General features: G+C 45.0%; 2 protein-coding genes across 4 annotated transcripts in view; one reads left to right on the forward strand and one right to left on the reverse strand.

The window, feature by feature from the left end:
- Positions 1 to 324: 324 nt before the first annotated feature.
- On the reverse strand, positions 325 to 5,248 carry LOC124034652 (RNA-binding protein MEX3B). The gene is made up of 2 exons (XM_046348104.1): positions 4,546 to 5,248; positions 325 to 3,309 (listed from the first exon to the last, which is right to left on the reverse strand). Exons 1-2 carry the CDS (start codon positions 5,066 to 5,068, stop codon positions 2,045 to 2,047), a joined length of 1,788 nt encoding a protein of 595 aa, XP_046204060.1. The 5' UTR covers positions 5,069 to 5,248; the 3' UTR covers positions 325 to 2,044.
- Positions 5,249 to 5,699: 451 nt separating this feature from the next.
- stpg2 (sperm-tail PG-rich repeat containing 2) overlaps positions 5,700 to 19,192 on the forward strand; it is a 79,242-nt gene continuing 65,749 nt past the window's right edge. For 2 of the 3 annotated variants that reach the window (XM_046348107.1, XM_046348106.1), the window contains exons 1-6: positions 5,700 to 6,207; positions 6,611 to 6,720; positions 6,881 to 7,042; positions 8,069 to 8,242; positions 10,359 to 10,474; positions 12,734 to 12,845. In XM_046348107.1, the coding sequence (XP_046204063.1) occupies positions 6,102 to 6,207; positions 6,611 to 6,720; positions 6,881 to 7,042; positions 8,069 to 8,242; positions 10,359 to 10,474; positions 12,734 to 12,845 (780 nt within the window). In that variant the 5' untranslated portion in view covers positions 5,700 to 6,101. The remainder of the gene's footprint in view (positions 6,208 to 6,610; positions 6,721 to 6,880; positions 7,043 to 8,068; positions 8,243 to 10,358; positions 10,475 to 12,733; positions 12,846 to 19,192) is intronic. The other variant, XM_046348108.1, reaches the window with a different exon arrangement.

Consider the following 19,192-nt stretch of genomic DNA (forward strand, 5'->3'; position numbering starts at 1 on the left):
CATGCCTCTGTGCAGTACAACACACGCCTGTTGCCTAGCTCCTTGTCTAAATCTAGACCACAGGTGTTTTTGCCATAGCACTACAAATAATCCATTTGAATCAGCTGTGTAGTGCTTGGGCAAAAACCTAAATGTGCAACCGGAGGAGGGGGCCCCTGGTCTTGACTCATGCCTCACTAACAGGGAGGTAGAAAACCATATTTCGTGGAACTTCAGAAACAACCCCAGCCTATACAGATCTCTAGAAAGTAATGTAACCATTTACTGATTAGGAATGAACATTCAGCAGCCGTTTGAACAATGTACCCTGTAACAAAATGTTTAAGTCAAAACGAGACAAGGTTTTGAATGAAACCGTCTTTATTAAGTAATATCAGAAAAATAAAACTCTTAATTCTCTTTACAGCAAATATATAAATCAGTGCTTTGGCCACAACTTAGAAGGCCATTTATCATAAAATATAGTTTGCTTTAAACTTGACTCAATTTGTTAAATTTATGTCATTAGTCTTCCCTACATATACATAACAGAAGTGTAGTAAAATTAGCAAATTCTTTAACTGTTGGTACAGCATAGATATTTAAGAAGCATGTATTTCATTAATTTGGTAGCGTACAGGTGCAGCTCACGTTTGATCCTTGGCCTTTACAGTTGCAGTGCACAATGCGGTACATTATGAAAACATGCGTATGTGCACTTTCCCTCAACTCCAAGACGGCAGCTAATCCTTTTTCAACACTGGTGAAATATACTACAAGTAAATATCACTGACAATCTGCAGTACACCGCAACTCACCCTCCCAGTTCTGCACAGAGGAAAAAAATCATTATTTGTAAACATTTTAATATATTTATATACAGTATATAATGTAACTTCAAGTGAAATAAAAATAAATGTCTATATTTACCTGTCATTAACAATATTCCATACACAAAATATAAAGATTGGGGTTGAGAGGTGTAGGACCAATGCATTCCCCAGAAGTTAGAATAACACACCTGAGCTGCATTTACAGTCAGCCCAATTATTGGTCAGACCAATCAGATCAGAGCTTTGCCAATAATTGGGCAAAACATCAGAATTCGCGCTGCCTGTGTAATGCAGCCTACAGTGGCCGGGAAAAGGGATGAGAGGATGACAGCCGGGGTAATACTAGGTATCATCTGTCAGTAGAGAAGAGATGGGGTCAGTGCTTGGGCACATGATAAAACTCAAAACGTGAGAAGGCAGATCATATGAAGAGGTGGTACCACAGTCAGGAGGCCGTTATAGTCCAATTTAACACACTAGGGTAGGTGTAGGCTAGTTAAGTTCAATGTGGGTAAAAAAAAATACTGGATAATATGGCTGGAATGTCAGGAACCCAACCACCTACATAGGAGCACGAGTTGACCACAACGGAAGACCAGGTCACTACCCAAATGCATCGTCAGTCTGACCTCCTGAAGCAGAAGGTATGGGTTGAGTGAGTGTTCAATAACATACATGCTTTCTAAAAAGGCCACAGGCTTTTTTTCTATAGAGTTCTATGGGAACACTGCGTGCCCACAAAACCGGTTGTAATGTTTAAATTACTTAAGTGGAATTAGGCACGAGTTACTGTAAACAGATCATGTCTTCAAGTTGCAATGGAAAGCATGGCAGTACTGAAGTAGCACATCCTGGTACTTCCTGTCTGTAAGCACAGCTAATAACAGACATGGAGAAGTATTTTCTCATATAACAAGAAAAAGACTAACAGAAAAATAAAAAGGCCTAACTAAGGCCAGGAGAGAAATAAAATGCTAGAACCAACTTAAACCTTGATTCAAAGACAGTTGAACACCAGGATAAGTTAAGTGATCCCCAAAAATGTGATACATTACATTTAAAATAAAAACACAAAAAAGGGTAGGAAGAATATTAACATGTCGAAATAAAATTGTATTTCAGGGAATCCCATTGATACTTAGCGAGTCTGACCAGGAGGACAATACTAGGCACGTGCGTGGACCCACACACCACACACTCTGCCCCTCTCCCCCAACCAACCCTGTCAGGGCTCAGGGCAGGCTCAGCCGTATGGCCTGGGTGACTGGTGCCTGACACACTGGGCAGACGGCCTCGGGGCTCTGGCAGATGCGGTTGGCGCATTCTATGCAGAAGAGGTTGTGTCCGCAGGGCACCAGGGCTGCGATGATCTCACTCTCCAGGCAACGGATGCATTCCTGGCCTCCTCTGCATGAGTCTGGGGGAGAGCTGGAGCTGTCACTGGAGGACGAGAAGGTGGGGCCGTAGACTGGGAACTTTTGAGACTCTGAGACACTGAGGGAGACCCTTTGAACCCGCTGGGCCATGGGGTGTTCCAAGGCCTCTTGGAAGGAAGGGGAGAGGTGAGGTGTGCCGGATTGGCTATCTCGGACAGGGGCCTGGCGTCCACCCAACAGCTGGACACCCTGTTCCAAGTGGCTCCACACCACCTGTGGCTGCGGTGCAGGAGCAGCTGTGGTGATGGCCAGAGGGTCAAACCCAGGAGATCCCAGTGCTGCCAGCTCCTCAGACGCCAAGGGGAGCAGAGTCTCCTCAAACCAGAAGCTGGCCCCAACATTGTTGTTATTGTTGACGAAGGGGCTGGTGGGGCTGAAGTCGGCCATGCGGTTCCCCCCTCCGCCGTAGTAGGAGTCAGTGGAGCCACTGCCCAGAGAGCTGGAGCTGTCGTTGCGGTAGTTGGCAGTCATGCGCACACCGCAGTTGCCGGTGCGCTGGGCACTGGCAGGTGCGGCTGCGTTTGACTGCAGCCACGCCCCACAGCTTCCCACCTCGAAGCTGACGTCAGTGCCGTTGTAGTGGAAGTCGTTCCCGTCTCCTGGAATCTCCACACAGTTGCCTGTGCGTATGGCAATGTGGGCCTCAATCTCCTCTCGCGCTCGGTCCACATTCTCAGGCATGCCCGTCACCTCAAACACTGGCTCTTTGTCTCGGCTAGGAGTGACAATGTAAGTGTGTGTCTGCTGTTGGATGCGCTTGATGGTCGCCCCCTTGGGCCCAACCACCAGTCCCACCACGCGGTAGGGAACACGCACCTGGATGGTGGTTTGACCAGGTAGGGAAGGTGCAGCAGGTAGCCCTGGCCCTGCTGCAGCCACCGAACCTGCCTTGTTCCGGGAGGCTCGGATGAGGGAGAAGTGCTCAGCCGCCGAGAGGATCTCCCTCTTGGCCATGACCACATCCTCCTTCCGCCCTGTCACCACGAACATTGGCTGCTCCCCTCGCACTGGGGTCTTGATGTAGGTGTTGGTCTTTGCTCGCAATGCCTTGATCTTGCAACCTAAGAAAATAATAATAATACACGTTGGAAGGGAGAATCTCAGACATGAATCTTGATCCTTAGAATTACAATCTTGATTTCTTACTATTGTGGAATCTGAGATGACACTAACAATTCATAGCTAGATGCCTCGCTGTAGATAGTGTGAAGTCCAATTTATACCATTTTGTCATTTCCGGTTTCCTCATGATTTTAACAACAGTCCACCATTCACCACACAGAGAGAAATAGTAATGGCGTCTTTTTGTAGGATTATGAGGAACACGAATGACGTTTTTCGATAAACGCTGAAACAAAGGTCTGTTGTAAAACAGACTTAGGAGATCTTATACGTTTTGCTCTTTGAGATCATCAGCTAAAGTCACTAAGAATTCATGTAATAAAAAAAAAATCATAGGCTTCATAATTCATAAAGATCTTGTTAACTGACTGCTAAATTAGTTCAGATCAAAACTTAAGATTTCCTCAACCGGTGATAACCTCAAGACTTTATTTTCTGCGTTTTTTTTTCTTCCAAAACACCATTCGTTCCCCATGTATTTTCCCCATAGGGATGGCTGGAAGGAACCAGGGACTGCGAACTTATTTCCGGGTTTTAAGACTACAAGATGGCGACGACTATAACAGATGCAGACAAACTATTTGCCAAACATGTTATATGGCAGTCCAGTCGATACAAAAAGTTAAGCGGATCAAAAATGTACCCCCATCTATGAAAAGACCATTTGATAGATTGCTAAGCAAAACTAAAATCGCGGTATATTTACACCGATTTGCTAGCGACAGCTTGCTAGCTGATGTGGCATGGTCATCAACAAAGGCAAAGCAATAATTGTGGGCGCTAACTGGACAAAGCAAAGCTACATAGGTGCGATAATTAGCACACCATGAAACTAGCTAAACGTAACTAACTAGTTAACTTGCAATCCAAATTATGCATCAATCACATGGCCAGAGAAAGATAGCTAGAATCAACATAACGATATTTACTTTTGCCAGTTACCCAACTCTGAAACGTGGATTTAAGAGTGACCTAGTTATAGTAACTAGTTACGGCTGGCGGGTACAAACTACATCAGTTAAGCCAGCTGTTTTTGTTTCCAAATGACATTTTTACAATGTCAATTAACAAACTGCCAACATACATAAACATGTAACTCTTGCCGAATCGAGCTTAGCATCCAACATACACACGTCTGGCTAATTAAAATAAATAATACTAGCTAGTTTACTCACCTTGTCTACCGACAATCTCGGCAACATGTTCTGAACTGGGCACCGAGACACACTCTGTCGTGTTCACACTCTTCCTCCGCATGAGCAGCGAGGTCTCGACTTCATAGCCAGGCGGTAAAACCATCATCCCCGTAGCCTGTTGTAGTGTGCCGTGGTCAAACTCATTGTACAGCAAGTGTGTCTCGGGCGTATCCATTCCAGGTAGCATAACAGAGCCTAGTCCCGAGACTTGGGCCTGCACAAGCAGCGTCTTGTTGAAATCATCCTCTCCCAACACGTCTTCGTTGGCTCGTTCTTCGTCCTCTTCCGTCGGTGTCGGATGGTGGTGCTGTATAGGCTGCAGGTCCAGCACGGCACCAAGCACATTGAAATGAGAGACCGGGCGTGGATGCAAAAGGCTCTCGGGTTGTTCCGTGTGTCTGTAGTGGTCATCCAGGCCTATGTCGCCGAATATATGCACAACTAGTGGCGGGATCTCCGGCTCAGTTTCCTCGGTCTCCAACAAAGATGTGCTACTTGGCATTATGAAATTCTACCAACGACGTTATTTAAATAAATTAATACCACACGTTTAAATAGTTAGTTACTGTGGTCTGTAACTATACATTTATGCAAAAAGTTCTTATTAAAAGTAGCGCCCGCGCCAGTTTTACTTTGTTGTGTTTCGTCTTTTCTTCATGCACCTCTCAGCAGCAGAAACGGTTCCGGGACTTCTCGCGAGTTTTTCAATCTTCTTCTTGTACATTGTAGCATTCCGGCCGACTGGACGATATTTTGCTGCCACCTGCAGTTGGGAAGAATTGCACCGAATCAAATGGATTTTTACATAAATTCAAATTCTAGGCTTTCGTGACCTTTTTTTGGGAAATCAGATCGTTAAAATATTGAATTGGATATGTCTGATTTATTTGTTTCTTCCTCAAAACTATGCACAGATCATCGATCCTCAGCATTCCCCTACATAGAAACTCATGAAATGCCATTGCGTGGAATACGTTGTCATTCAATATTTATTTAGTCTTATCTATAAATTATTTATGCTCTATCAAATCACATGGGCCGGGAGCATCACAGTGACTTAGCGTCATCAAGATGCAACTGCATGACATGTGTTAAAACCGCTAGATGGCCTCATTGTTCTAAATAAAGGGGTCCCTCCTTTTGATATTGCCTTCCAATGAGGTAACAAACAATTGTCCTCGTAATAGCTGATACATTACAGAAGTTAATGTTTTGCTTTTTTTTGCATGTTATAGGTTTAACCACGGTGCGATAATGAACAGCTTTTAGAATCATTGTAAAGTTCCATCTCCATAATCCTTCCATTGTTCAACGGGTGAAACGCGACTCCAAACTGGCTTAGTCAGTGTCTAAGCAACGACGCACAATAACATTGTAGCACCGAAAATAAATAATATTTTTTTTGCTCCATTAGATTTTTTTTTTTTTTAACTATCTCCAAATTACTGAGGGAAACGACAAAAAAAACGACGTCTACGAGGATTTCATTTGACATTTTACCGAGTTGTTTTGTCTTCGCGTCATTCCTGGTGAAAATGTATGGGCGCGCTCCTAGAGTTACCTACCTCACCGTGGGCAGCACCACGTCCGAAGTTGGGCCGGGATCATACGAGGTCATTCAATACAAAACCAACAAATCAGGTAGGGTTGTTGATGTTTTCAAAAGGAAGTTTTAGCAGCGTTTTAGGAACAAGCTCGCAAATTGTCATAATTTGTCCGTTTTTGAAATGAGTTATTATGACTGTTGCTTAACTGAAATCCATGTAGGACAGGCCTATGGCTAAAGTGCTGTATGTATGTAGACTTATCTGCTCAGCTGCTATGTTTTGTTTGAACTAGCCATATTGACGCAGAAGGTAGCCTTTGTAACATACATGCACAATTTGTGATTAATCCAATATTTAATCATGTTCATCTCAGATTCATAAAGTATGCTGTTCTTGAATACAATTGAAAATGTAATATATATACTGTTACAAGTTGTGACAGTGTATAAAATATGTGTATAGGTCTATATCCAATGACATTTGTCACTGTTTTGCAGATGGCTATGCTCCGTTCCTCTCACTCTCCAAACGGCCCTCTATGTTCCACAGATCCAGCAATGACAAAGCCTTGCCTGGACCGGGACAATACAACAGCTCACATAGCAAGGTAAGTCATGGACGCATCCATCCATCCAAGTGTGAATTGAATTCACTTGTCTTTCAAGCAGTCTTGTCAAATGGGTCTGAAGAATCAATGTATTGGGTTCAATTTGATTCCCAAGCTTAGATAATCATAAACCAAGGTGACATTGATCTGAACCTTGTAGGATAACATTCTGGGAGGACAAAGTCTAAAGAATCGATCAAAGCGGTTTGATGAGGTGGTGTCAGAAGTCCCGGGCCCTGGAACGTACAACGTTCGACAGGCAGCAGGAAACACACTGAGGGGAGCTGAGAGTGAGCCTCCGGGGAAGAGACGCACTAAGGTGGTATGTGTCCCTGAGGTGTATTCACTAGAAGCAAACAGGCCCAAATGAGGAGGTACCCACCTGAATTTGTCTAATAAGAAACTATTGTTTTCATTGCAAAATTGTTTTCCACTGCGAAATGTTTTGCTACGGTGTGCCCTAATGAATACACCAATGTACTAGCCTAAGCTATTCCATCTTAGCACACTCTGTGACATACTGCAAAGATGAGTGGGGAACCATCCCAACTTGTCACTGCACATATTTTAAGTCTGTACAACAACATCTTTACTCAAATCAAATGATGCTACTTAAACCAGATAATGCAGAACATGTAGAACAAAAAGCCATTGACTAATTTCAGTCCCACGCTATCATCTGTGATTTTCTTTAGTGCTTCCAAACCCTCTTAGACATTGTGTGCTTGTGCTACAGACTTCTGGATTCGTCTATTTCTTCAGAATTTGCTGATGCCGACCGTTGATTGGGGCAGGTGTTTGTGAGAGCAGTGTTTGTGAGACGGATCCGAAAATGGTTCTTCTTACAAAACCACAATATGAAAAGCTGAGACTCTCTCAAACATGCACATGTAATCTGTTTTTCTCTATGACGCCTACAAGAGACACAAGAGTGGTTAGAATGTAAGAGTAAGGGTTTGTCGCCCAGGACTTAGTGTCTATAATACTGTAATAATCCCATATAGTTGCTGTCACAAATTCCAAACTCCATACAGTTGTCGCTGAGTAGTTGGATATTCCTTTCCCACTGAGTAAACCATGTCTGTCTTTACAGCAGTCAAATAAATACATTTTGATCAGGTTTTTGCTTTTTGTCAATAAAAGTCATGACTGCAACTGTTTATGTTAAGTTGTTTTGTATTCTACTTGTAGCCCTGGTTGTCCTGAAAAGACGAGGGTACAACACTTCAATGTACGGCTAAATATGAGGGCAGGGGAAGCAGATACATGGAAGTAGTGAATTTCACGTTTCCCATTCAGGAATTGGCTGGGCATGTTAATGTGTTTCTTATGTTGTGTATTCCACTAGTGGCTTCGGGGTGTTCCTACTCGCCTCAAGTTCCTGCCACAGCCAGACATTCCTTCCATCCCGTCACCTGGGCAGGCCTTTGGCTATGAAGACAATGGACAGGGATTTCTTTGCAAGCAAAAGGCACCAGAAAAGGACGATACATTAGGACCTGCTTTCTACAACCCAGTGGTGGTAAGAGAGGAGCACGAGCACGCACACACTCACACACTCACACACATGCTCACACACTCACACACACGCTCACTCGCTCACTCGCATGCTCGCTCACTCAAGTTATGACAGTGAGAGTGGTGAGAGTAAATTCATTAGTGAGTGAGTGAGTGTGTTTGCACTTACTCTGTGTGAGAGTGTTCCATTAGCAGCAGCCGATCTAATGCACCAGTGGGCCTCTTAATTTGCCCGAAAACTATTTCCATAGCTAATGATCGGAGCTCCACAAAGCACCTTGTTCATTTATTCTGGTGTCAACAAAGAGGACCATTAGTAATTATTCTTCAAGTTATATTACAATATTCACTTAAAATAATGCACCGCCCACTGGTCTGGCCTTCAATTAAACTATATTTAATTGGCTAATGACTAACCAAGTCAACAACGTCCTTCAGGTAGGTTATATCAACACTCCAGGCTGACAGAAAGACATTAGTCAGGTAGGTTATATCAACCTTCAAGGCTGACAGAAAGACATTAGTCAGGTAGGTTATATCAACCTTCAAGGCTGACAGAAAGACATTAGTCAGGTAGGTTATATCAACACTCCAGGCTGACAGAAAGACATTAGTCAGGTAGGTTATATCAACACTCTAGGCTGACAGAAAGACATTAGTCAGGTAGGTTATATCAACACTCCAGGCTGACAGAAAGACATTAGTCAGGTAGGTTATATCAACACTCCAGGCTGGCAGAAAGACATTAGTCAGGTAGGTTATATCAACACTCCAGGCTGACAGAAAGACATTAGTCAGGTAGGTTATATCAACCTTCAAGGCTGACAGAAAGAGATTAGTCAGGTAGGTTATATCAACACTCCAGGCTGACAGAAAGACATTAGTCAGGTAGGTTATATCAACAATCCAGGCTGACAGAAAGAGATTAATCAAGTAGGAATTATATCAACACTCCAGGCTGGCAGAAAGAGATTAGTCAGGTAGGTTATATCAACAATCCAGGCTGACAGAAAGAGATTAATCAAGTAGGAATTATATCAACACTCCAGGCTGGCAAAAAGAGATGAATCAAGTAGGAATTATATCAACACTCCAGGCTGGCAGAAAGAGATGAATCAAGTAGGAATTATATCAACACTCCAGGCTGGCAGAAAGAGATGAATCAAGTAGGAATTATATCAACACTCCAGGCTGGCAGAAAGAGATGAATCAAGTAGGAATTATATCAACACTCCAGGCTGGCAGAAAGAGATGAATCAAGTAGGAATTATATCAACACTCCAGGCTGGCAGAAAGAGATGAATCAAGTAGGAATTATATCAACACTCCAGGCTGGCAGAAAGAGCTCAGTGATTTAGGGTTATCAAGAGTGCATCAATAAATTCCTTTCTTCCTCTCCCTCTCGCTCCTTGTCTTTAAGGGCTTTACATCTCCTGACTGACATGTGTTTTTAACCACCAAGTGCATCAGGTCATGGAGTTAAGTAGCTGTCTAATGGCATTCATTCAGAATAGGGAAAACTATGCTGATAAGACTTGTTTGGGCACCACTGATCTATTGGGTGTCTGATGAATAAACCTTTTTCCCCCTAACTTCAATATGCATCACAGTGTACAATTAATTTCAAAGCAGACTAAGTTACTTATATCCTAAGTTGCTTTGGTTTGCTTTAAGAGTTATTATTTTGGTACCATTTTGTTAGATGGTATTTCTTGTTAAAGGTAAGTTTGTAGTGTTCGCAAATTGGATGCAGCTTTGTGTTGTTGACTGACATGTTCAGGTACTGTTCGTGTGTCGCTAATTGAATTCAAACCTGCCATGTCATTCTGAACCCAAGATTACTTAGAAAAGGGCTGCTCATTTCCAGAACTCACTTTATTGTCATTCCTGTGTGTTAACACTGTGTGTTAATAGCCCCTGTGCCATATCTCAAATGCCAGAGTAAAAGTGAGGGAGGTTGTAAAGGAAAGAGATTACTGGTCGCTGAATCTCAACTGTTCTGAAATAATACTGACATTTAGTGGAGATTCATCATCCCATCTTAAAGAAAGCTAAGCAAAAAACACCATTCTAAAATAGAAACAACCCCCCCTTCTATCGTCACGGTTTTATTTCCACAGGCAGAAACCAGCTTCTCTCTGAAGTACAAAGGCGTCCATTTTGGGAAGATGACAGGGAAGCGAGGCGAGGTGAAGGGAGAAGAGAGCCCTGGACCAGGGCAATATGATCCTGAAGAGTGAGTGCTGTCTGCCTATCCTCACATCCAACACTTCACTGCTACTAAACACACGCCTAGCCTTCTCCATTCCAGTGACTCAGATCCCATAGGACCTCGGCAGTCACACATCTACAGTTGAAGCCGGAAGTTTACATACACCATAGCCAAATACATTTCAACTTAGTTTTTTTTCACAATTCCTGACATTTAATCTTAGTAAAAATTCCCTGTCTTAGTTCAGTTAGGATCACCACTTTATTTTAAGAATGTGAAATGTCAGAATAATAGTAGAGAGTGATTTATTTCAGCTTTTATTTTTGGGTAGCCTTCCACAAGCTTCCCACAATAAGTTGGGTGAATTTTGTCCCATTCCTCCTGACAGAGCTGGTGTAACTGAGTCAGGTTTGAATGCCTCCTTGCTCGCACAAGCTTTTTCAGTTCTGCACACAACTTTTCTATAGGATTTGAGGTCAGGGCTTTGTGATGGCCACTCCAATAATTTGACTTTGTTTTCCTTAAGCCATTTTGCCACAACTTTGGAAGTATGCTTGGGGTCATTGTCTATTTGCAAGACCCATTTGTGACCAGGCTTTAACTTTATGTCTAATGTCTTGAGATGTTGCTTCAATATATCCACATAATTTTCCTACCTCATGATGCCATCTATATGGTAAAGGGCACCAGTCCCTCCTGCAGCAAAACACCCCCACAACATGATGCTGCCACATCCGTGTTTCACGGTTGGGATGGTGTTCTTCGGCTTTCAAGCCTCCCCCTTTTTCCTCCAAAGATAACGATGGTGATTATGGCCAAACAGTTCTATTTTTGTTTCATCAGACAAGAGAACATTTCTCTAAAAAGTAAGATCTTTGTGCAGTTGCAAACCGTAGTCTGGCTTTTTTATGGCGGTTTTGGAGCAGTGGCTTCTTCCTTGCTGAACTGCCTTTCAGGTTATGTCGATACAGGACTAATTTTACTGTGGATATAGATACTTTTGTCCCTGTTTCCTCCAGCATCTTCACAACGTCCTTTGCTGTTATTCTGGGATTGATTTGCACTTTTAGCACCAAAGTACGTTAATCTCTAGGAGACAGAACGCGTCTCCTTGCTGAGTGGTATGACGGCTGCGTGGTCCAAGGGTGTTTATACTTGCGTACTATTGTTTGTACAGATAAACGTGGTACCTTCAGGCATTTGGAAATGGCTCCCAAGGATGAAGCAGACTTGTAGAGATCTACAATTTTTTTTCTGAGGTCTTGGCTGATTTCTTTTGATTTTCCCATGATGTCAAATAAAGAGGCACTGGGTTTGAAGGTAGGCCTTGAAATACAGCCACAGGTACACCTCCAATTGACTCAAATTAAGTCAATTAACCTATCAGAAGCTTCTAAAGCAATGACATCATTTTCTGGAATTTTCCAAGCTGTTTAAAGGCAAAGTCAACTTAGTGTATGTAAACTTCTGACCCCACTGGAATTGTGATACAGTAAATTATAAGTGAAATAATCTGTCTGTAAACAATTGTTGGAAAGTTGCTTGCATCATGCACAAAGTAGAGCAACTTGCCAAAACTATAGTTTGTTAACAAGAATTTTGTGGTGTGGTTGAAAAACGAGTTTTAATGACTCCAACATAAGTGTATGTAAACTTCTGACTTCAACTGTATAGGCAGTTGGTACAACAGGATCAAATTCTCTGAAATGTGCATTCGTTTTCCTCTTTATCAAAATCCACTCAGGCCAAATGACAACACAGGATATACGCTCCACTATTCAGTCATTTTTACCTCCAAAGTAAAATTAAAGTCTTTAACATTGTTTACAATGCACTTCCTGACAGTATTATTGATGGTGAGTGAGAATGAGTCTTACTAAGCACTTTTGGATATTGTGGGCATCCTCCCGACATAGTTATTTGAAAGGCTTCAACAGCTCAATAGTAGGGAGGGCACCTGCGTTCCCCCAGCCATCACATCCCCCACTCTCTTCAATTGAGCTTGGCTTGGACGTGTAAATCAGTCCTCTCCCATCCTTTCCCATCCTCTCCCATTCCCAGATAGATGTGATTAGCAGGGTTGGAAACGGCCCGTAAGTAAGCATTTCACTGTTAGTCTACAGCTGTTGTTTACGAAGCATGTGACAAATAAAATTGGATTGGATTTTGACAGGGTCATTTGGAGATGATTGACAGGGGAAATGCATCCTCCCTCCTAAAAGCTTAAGCGCTGCTGACAAATACACTTCCCATTTCCTCCACCTATCCCACGTCCGTCTGCAGGTATTCCACGACGGAGTACGAGAACGTCAATGTGAGGAAGGGGCAGAAGAGTCGGGCCGAGCTGGTCGTTCCACGCTACCACGAGATTGTCACTTTGCAGGAGGAGAAGAAGGTAACTTCTTAGGGGATATGTCCATACCAGTGATGCCACGTCGCCATACTGTAACAACCCTAATCATCGTCAGCACAGTGACACCTCTAGTCTCCCTCGTCCCTCTTTCATAGTGCTACTTGATACTTGAGCATGAGACTTGGAGTATGGTCCACACCTAGACTAGACTGGAGGAGCAACGCTAAGCACGTTTGAATGCACTGCGTTGAGAATGAGAGGGAGTGACCGGAATGGGGGGAAAACACTACTGGTCACATCAGCTTCCTACCCTTTCTCAAAGGGCCTTTTGGGGCTGAGGGGGGAGTGTGCTGTCTGTTCAGCGGACAGCTTTAAGGTTAAGGGAGCCTGAGGGAGGGAGAGAGGAAGGGAGAGAGAGAGGGGGGAGAGAGAGGGAGGGAGGGAGGGAGGGGGAGGGAGGGAGGGAGAGAGGAAGGGCGAGAGAGGAAGTGAAAGAGAGGGGAAAGGAGGGAGGAAAGGAGGGAGGGAGGGAGGGAGGGAGGGAGGGAGGGAGGGAGGGAGGGAGGGAGGGAGGGAGGGGAGGGAGGGAGGGAGGGAGGGAGGGAAGGATGGGGGCATGGAGTAAGCACTCCCAACCCTCTCCTAGTGAGACAATAAGTCAGCACTGTGCCACTCTAGAAGCTCAGGAAGGGGCCTTAGAGTGTGTTCCATCCCTGCTGGAAAGGAAACTGTTCTCTTCTAGTCCCATAAAACAGGAGGAGGAGCAGGTCTCCAACAGCAACAATCCTCAGGGACTGGAGTGTTGGAGTGTTATTCTTCTCTTCAAGATCATAGAAAGATATATTTTTCAATCTCAGATGAAATATTATTTTCATTAGTCACAGCTATGTGTTTGCATGTTTTTTTTTCTGGAATGTCTCCAGCCTTGCTCTGGCTTTCCTCTCCTCTCCTCTCCTCTCCTCTCCTCTCCTTTCATCTCCTCTCCTCTCCTCTCCTCTCCTCTCCTCTCCTCTCCTCTCCTCTCCTCTCCCTCTCCTCTCCTTTCCTTTCCTCTCCTCTCCTCTCCTTTCCCTCCTCTCCTCTCCTCTCTCCTCTCCTCTCCTCTCTCCTCTCTCCTCTCCTCTCCTCTCCTCTCCTCTCCTCTCCTCTCCTCTCCTCTCCCTCTCTCCTCTCCTCTCCTCTCCTCTCCTTTGCTTTCTTCCCTCTCCCCTCCTCTCCCCTCCTCTCCTCTCCTCTCCTCTCCTCTCCTCTCCTCTCCTTTCCTTTCCTTTGCTTTCCTCTCCTCTCCCTCTCCTCTCCTTTGCTTTGCTTTCTTCTCCTCTCCTCTCCTCTCCTCTCCTCTCCTCTCCTTTCATTTGCTCTCCTCTCCTCTCCTTTCCTTTGCTTTCCTCTCCTCTCCACTCCTCTCCTCTCCTTTGCTTTCTTCCCCTCTCCTCTCCTCTCCTCTCCTCTCCTCTCCTCTCCTCTCCTCTCCTCTCCTCTCCTCTCCTCTCCTCTCCTCTCCTCTCCTCTCCTCTCCTCTCCTCTCCTCTCCTCTCCTCTCCTCTCCTTTCATTTCCTTTGCTCTCCTTTGCTTTCCTCTCCTCCTCTCCTCTCCTCTCCTTTCTCTCCCTCTCCTCTCCTCTCCTCTCCTCTCCTCTCCTCTCCTCTCCTCTCCTCTCCTCTCCTCTCCTCTCCTCTCCTCTCCTCTCCTCTCCTCTCCTTTCCTTTCCTTTCCCTATCTGTGTATCCCCCCTCTCCCCTTTTCTCCCCTTTCCTCTCCTTTCCTTTCCCTATCTGTGTATTCCTCCCCCCTCTCCCCTTTTCTCTCCTCCCCTCTCCTTTCCCTTGCTTTCCCTATCTGTGTATTCCTCCCCCTCTCCCCTTTTCTCCCCTTTCCTCTCCTCTCCTTTCCTTTCCCTATCTGTGTATTCCTCTCCCCTTTCCTCTCCTCTCCTTTCCTTTCCCTATCTGTGTATTCCTCCCCCTCTCCCCTTTTCTCCCCTTTCCTCTCCTCTCCTTTCCTTTCCCTATCTGTGTATTCCTCCCCCTCTCCCCTTTTCTCCCTTTCCTCTCCTCTCCTTTCCTTTCCCTATCTGTGTATTCCTCCCCCTCTCCCCTTTTCTCTCCCTTTCCTCTCCTCTCCTCTCCTCTCCTTTTTCCTTTCCCTATCTGTGTATTCCTCCCCCTCTCCCCTTTTCTCCCCTTTCCTCTCCTCTCCTTTCCTTTCCCTATCTGTGTATTCCTCCCCCCTCTCCCCTTTTCTCCCCTTTCCTCTCCTCTCCTTTCCTTTCCCTATCTGTGTATTCCTCCCCCTCTCCCCTTTTCTCCCCTTTCCTCTCCTCTCCTTTCCTTTCCCTATCTGTGTATTCCTCCCCCTCTCCCCTTTTCTCCCCTTTCCCCCTCCTCTCCTTTCCTTTCCCTATCTGTGTATTCCTCCCCCTCTCCCCTTTTCTCCCCTTTCCTCTCCTCTCCTTTCCTTTCCCTATCTGTGTATTCCTCCCCCTCTCCCCTTTTCTCCCCTCTCCTCTTCTTTCCTTTCCCTATCTGTGTATTCCTCCCCCTCTCCCCTTTTCTCCCCTTTCCTCTCCTCTCCTTTCCTTTCCCTATCTGTGTATTCCTCCCCCTCTCCCATTTTCTCCCCTTTCCTCTCCTCTCCTTTCCTTTCCCTATCTGTGTATTCCTCCCCCTCTCCCCTTTTCTCCCCTTTCCTCTCCTCTCCTTTCCTTTCCCTATCTGTGTATTCCTCCCCCTCTCCCCTTTTCTCCCCTTTCCTCTCCTCTCCTTTCCTTTCCCTATCTGTGTATTCCTCCCCCCTCTCCCCTTTTCTCCCATTTCCTCTCCTCTCCTTTCCTTTCCCTATCTGTGTATTCCTCTCCCCTTTTCTCCCCTTCCCTCTCCTTTCCCTTGCTTTCCCTATCTGTGTTTCTTCCTCCCCTCTTCTCTCCTCCCCCTCTCCCCTCCTCTCCTCTCATTTTCTCTCCTCTCCTCTCATTTCCTCTTTTTTCCTTTCCCCATGTCTTTCCAGTGAAATGCTTATTGCATGCGTGACACTGTCGTGTTCTACTTTCAACTTCCTGTCCCAGTTATATCATGTACCACTAGAGGGCATTCAAGCTTCACATTTGGACGGAGCTTGTGCACTACCTTCTAATACAATGTGATAAGTGTTCCAGGGTGAAGTTTCTCCAAGGTTACAGGTCTAGGAACAGCCTCCCTCCCTGAATCCTAACATTAAGCATGAGTGGGGTAAATACAAAACTGACCCAAGATCATCATCTAGGGGCAACTTCAATCTACTCCGTGACCTGCAAATGAACTTGAATGCACAAATGTGGTATATATGTTGGTAGCTTGGTAATGATGCTTGATGGTGTTCTAATAGGCTGGATGGAATTACTATACACGTGACACTTATTAAAGGTGGTATATATGTTGGTAGCTTGGTAATGATGCTTGATGGTGTTCTAATAGGCTGGATGGAATTATATATGTTAATTTAAGGTGGTATAGATGTTGGTAGCTTGGTAATGATGCTTGATGGTGTTCTAATAGGCTGGATGGAATTACTATACACGTGATATATTAATTTAAGGTGGTATATATATTGGTAGCTTGGTAATGATGCTTGATGGTGTTCTAATAGGCTGGATGGAATTACTTAACACGTGATATATTAATTTAAGGTGGTATAGATGTTGGTAGCTTGATAATGATGCTTGATGGTGTTCTAATAGGCTGGATGGAATTACTATACACGTGATATATTAATTTAAGGTGGTATATATATTGGTAGATGCTTGATAATGATGGAATTACTATGATGGTGTTCTAATAGGCTGGATGGAATTACTATAATGATGCTTGATGGTGTTCTAATAGGCTGATATATTAATTTAATTTAAGTGGTATAGATGTTGGTAGCTTGATAATGATGCTTGATGGTGTTCTAATTGGTAGCTTGATATATTAATTTAATAGTAATGATGCTTGATGGTGTTCTAATAGGCTGGATGGAATTACTATACACATGATATATTAATTTAAGGTGGTATAGATGTTGGTAGCTTGGTAATGATGCTTGATGGTGTTCTAATAGTCTGGAGGAATTAAATGTGACACTTATTAAAGGGGTGTTTGACTTTAATACCTCCCTTTATTTCCAGGAGGAAGGCTACAGAAATTATACCTTCAACTATTTATTAAATCATTACACGTTTATTACAACTTAACACATTTGTATAGTATGTATATTATATTGCAGTTACAGAAACGACAATAGAATTAGTACATCACAACAAACAGTCCAAGTTGCCTCCGTCTCTTTTTGGACTGTGTACCTCAGACCAATGTGTTTTACGGTGAGGGGAGGTGCGGTATGGTCAGACTGGGGCGTGTGTGTGGCTGCCCCACGATGTGTGTCCCCTGCTGTGGATCCCTCAGTGGTGTCTGGGCTTCCATCCATCATCATTAGAGAGGGGCTGGCACGCCCCCCCCCCCTGGCAGATGGGTAATTATTAGTACGGACACACACCATGGACACCCAAGGAATTACTCAATTCAGTTGAAGTCACTGAATTCAGAATTCAGATTTTAAATAAGTAGCTTCTCCTTTTCAGTTTATCATGTCTATTATTGAATTGGAATTTCAGTTTACTTTCTGAATTTACGGACTTCGATTGGCATTGGACCCCAACCCTGCACTGTATACTGTCATCTCCATTTCAATTCAGTCAATTCATCAATGGGAAAATTCACCAATGCTTTTCAAGGAGAAGGGGGAAAAATGGCATTCAAATGGGACAGACCCCAGCCCTGGATACCTACATAGGTCTACAAAGACCTCTCCATAGGTCTACTTATGCCCGTGGTTTATTTATTTATTTTACCTTTATTTATCTAGGCAAGTTAAGAACAAATTCTTATTTTCAACGGCGGCCTAGGAACAGTGGGTTAACTGCCTATTCAGAATGACGAAGCTCGGGGATTTGAACTTGCAACCTTCTGGTTACTAATCCAACGCTCTAACCACTAGGCTACCCTGCCGCCTGTACACTCTAACCACTAGGCTACCCTGCCGCCTCTACACTCTAACCACTAGGCTACCCTGCCGCCTCTACACTCTAACCACTAGGCTACCCTGCCGCCTCTACACTCTAACCACTAGGCTACCCTGCCGCCTCTACACTCTAACCACTAGACTACCCTGCCGCCTCTACACTCTAACCACTAGACTACCCTGCCGCCTCTACACTCTAACCACTAGGCTACCCTGCCGCCTCTACACTCTAACCACTAGACTACCCTGCCGCCTCTACACTCTAACCACTAGACTACCCTGCCGCCTCTACACTCTAACCACTAGGCTACCCTGCCGCCTCTACACTCTAACCACGAGGCTACCCTGCCGCCTCTACACTCTAACCACTAGACTACCCTGCCGCCTCTACACTCTAACCACTAGGCTACCCTGCCGCCTCTACACTCTAACCACTAGACTACCCTGCCGCCTCTACACTCTAACCACTAGGCTACCCTGCCGCCTCTACACTCTAACCACTAGACTACCCTGCCGCCTCTACACTCTAACCACTAGGCTACCCTGCCGCCTCTACACTCTAACCACTAGACTAACCTGCCGCCTCTACACTCTAACCACTAGGCTACCCTGCCGCCTCTACACTCTAACCACTAGGCTACCCTGCCACCTCTACACTCTAACCACTAGGCTACCCTGCCGCCTCTACACTCTAACCACTAGGCTACCCTGCCACCTCTACACTCTAACCACTAGACTACCCTGCCCCCTCTACACTCTAACCACTAGGCTACCCTGCCACCTCTACACTCTAACCACTAGGCTACCCTGCCGCCTCTACGCTCTAACCACTAGGCTACCCTGCCGCCTGTACGCTCTAACCACTAGACTACCCTGCCGCCTCTACACTCTAACCACTAGACGACCCTGCCGCCTCTACACTCTAACCACTAGGCTACCCTGCCGCCTCTACACTCTAACCACTAGACTACCCTGCCGCCTCTACACTCTAACCACTAGACTACCCTGCCGCCTCTACACTCTAACCACTAGACTACCCTGCCGCCTCTACACTCTAACCACTAGACTACCCTGCCGCCTCTACACTCTAACCACTAGACTACCCTGCCGCCTCTACACTCTAACCACTAGACTACCCTGCCCCCTCTACACTCTAACCACTAGACTACCCTGCCGCCTCTACACTCTAACCACTAGACTACCCTGCCCCCTCTACACTCTAACCACTAGGCTACCCTGCCGCCTCTACACTCTAACCACTAGACTACCCTGCCGCCTCTACACTCTAACCACTAGACTACCCTGCCGCCTCTACACTCTAACCACTAGGCTACCCTGCCGCCTGTACACT

The sequence above is a fragment of the Oncorhynchus gorbuscha genome, linkage group LG04, assembly GCF_021184085.1.
Source record: "Oncorhynchus gorbuscha isolate QuinsamMale2020 ecotype Even-year linkage group LG04, OgorEven_v1.0, whole genome shotgun sequence".
In the NCBI taxonomy this organism is placed as follows: Eukaryota; Metazoa; Chordata; class Actinopteri; order Salmoniformes; family Salmonidae; genus Oncorhynchus; species Oncorhynchus gorbuscha.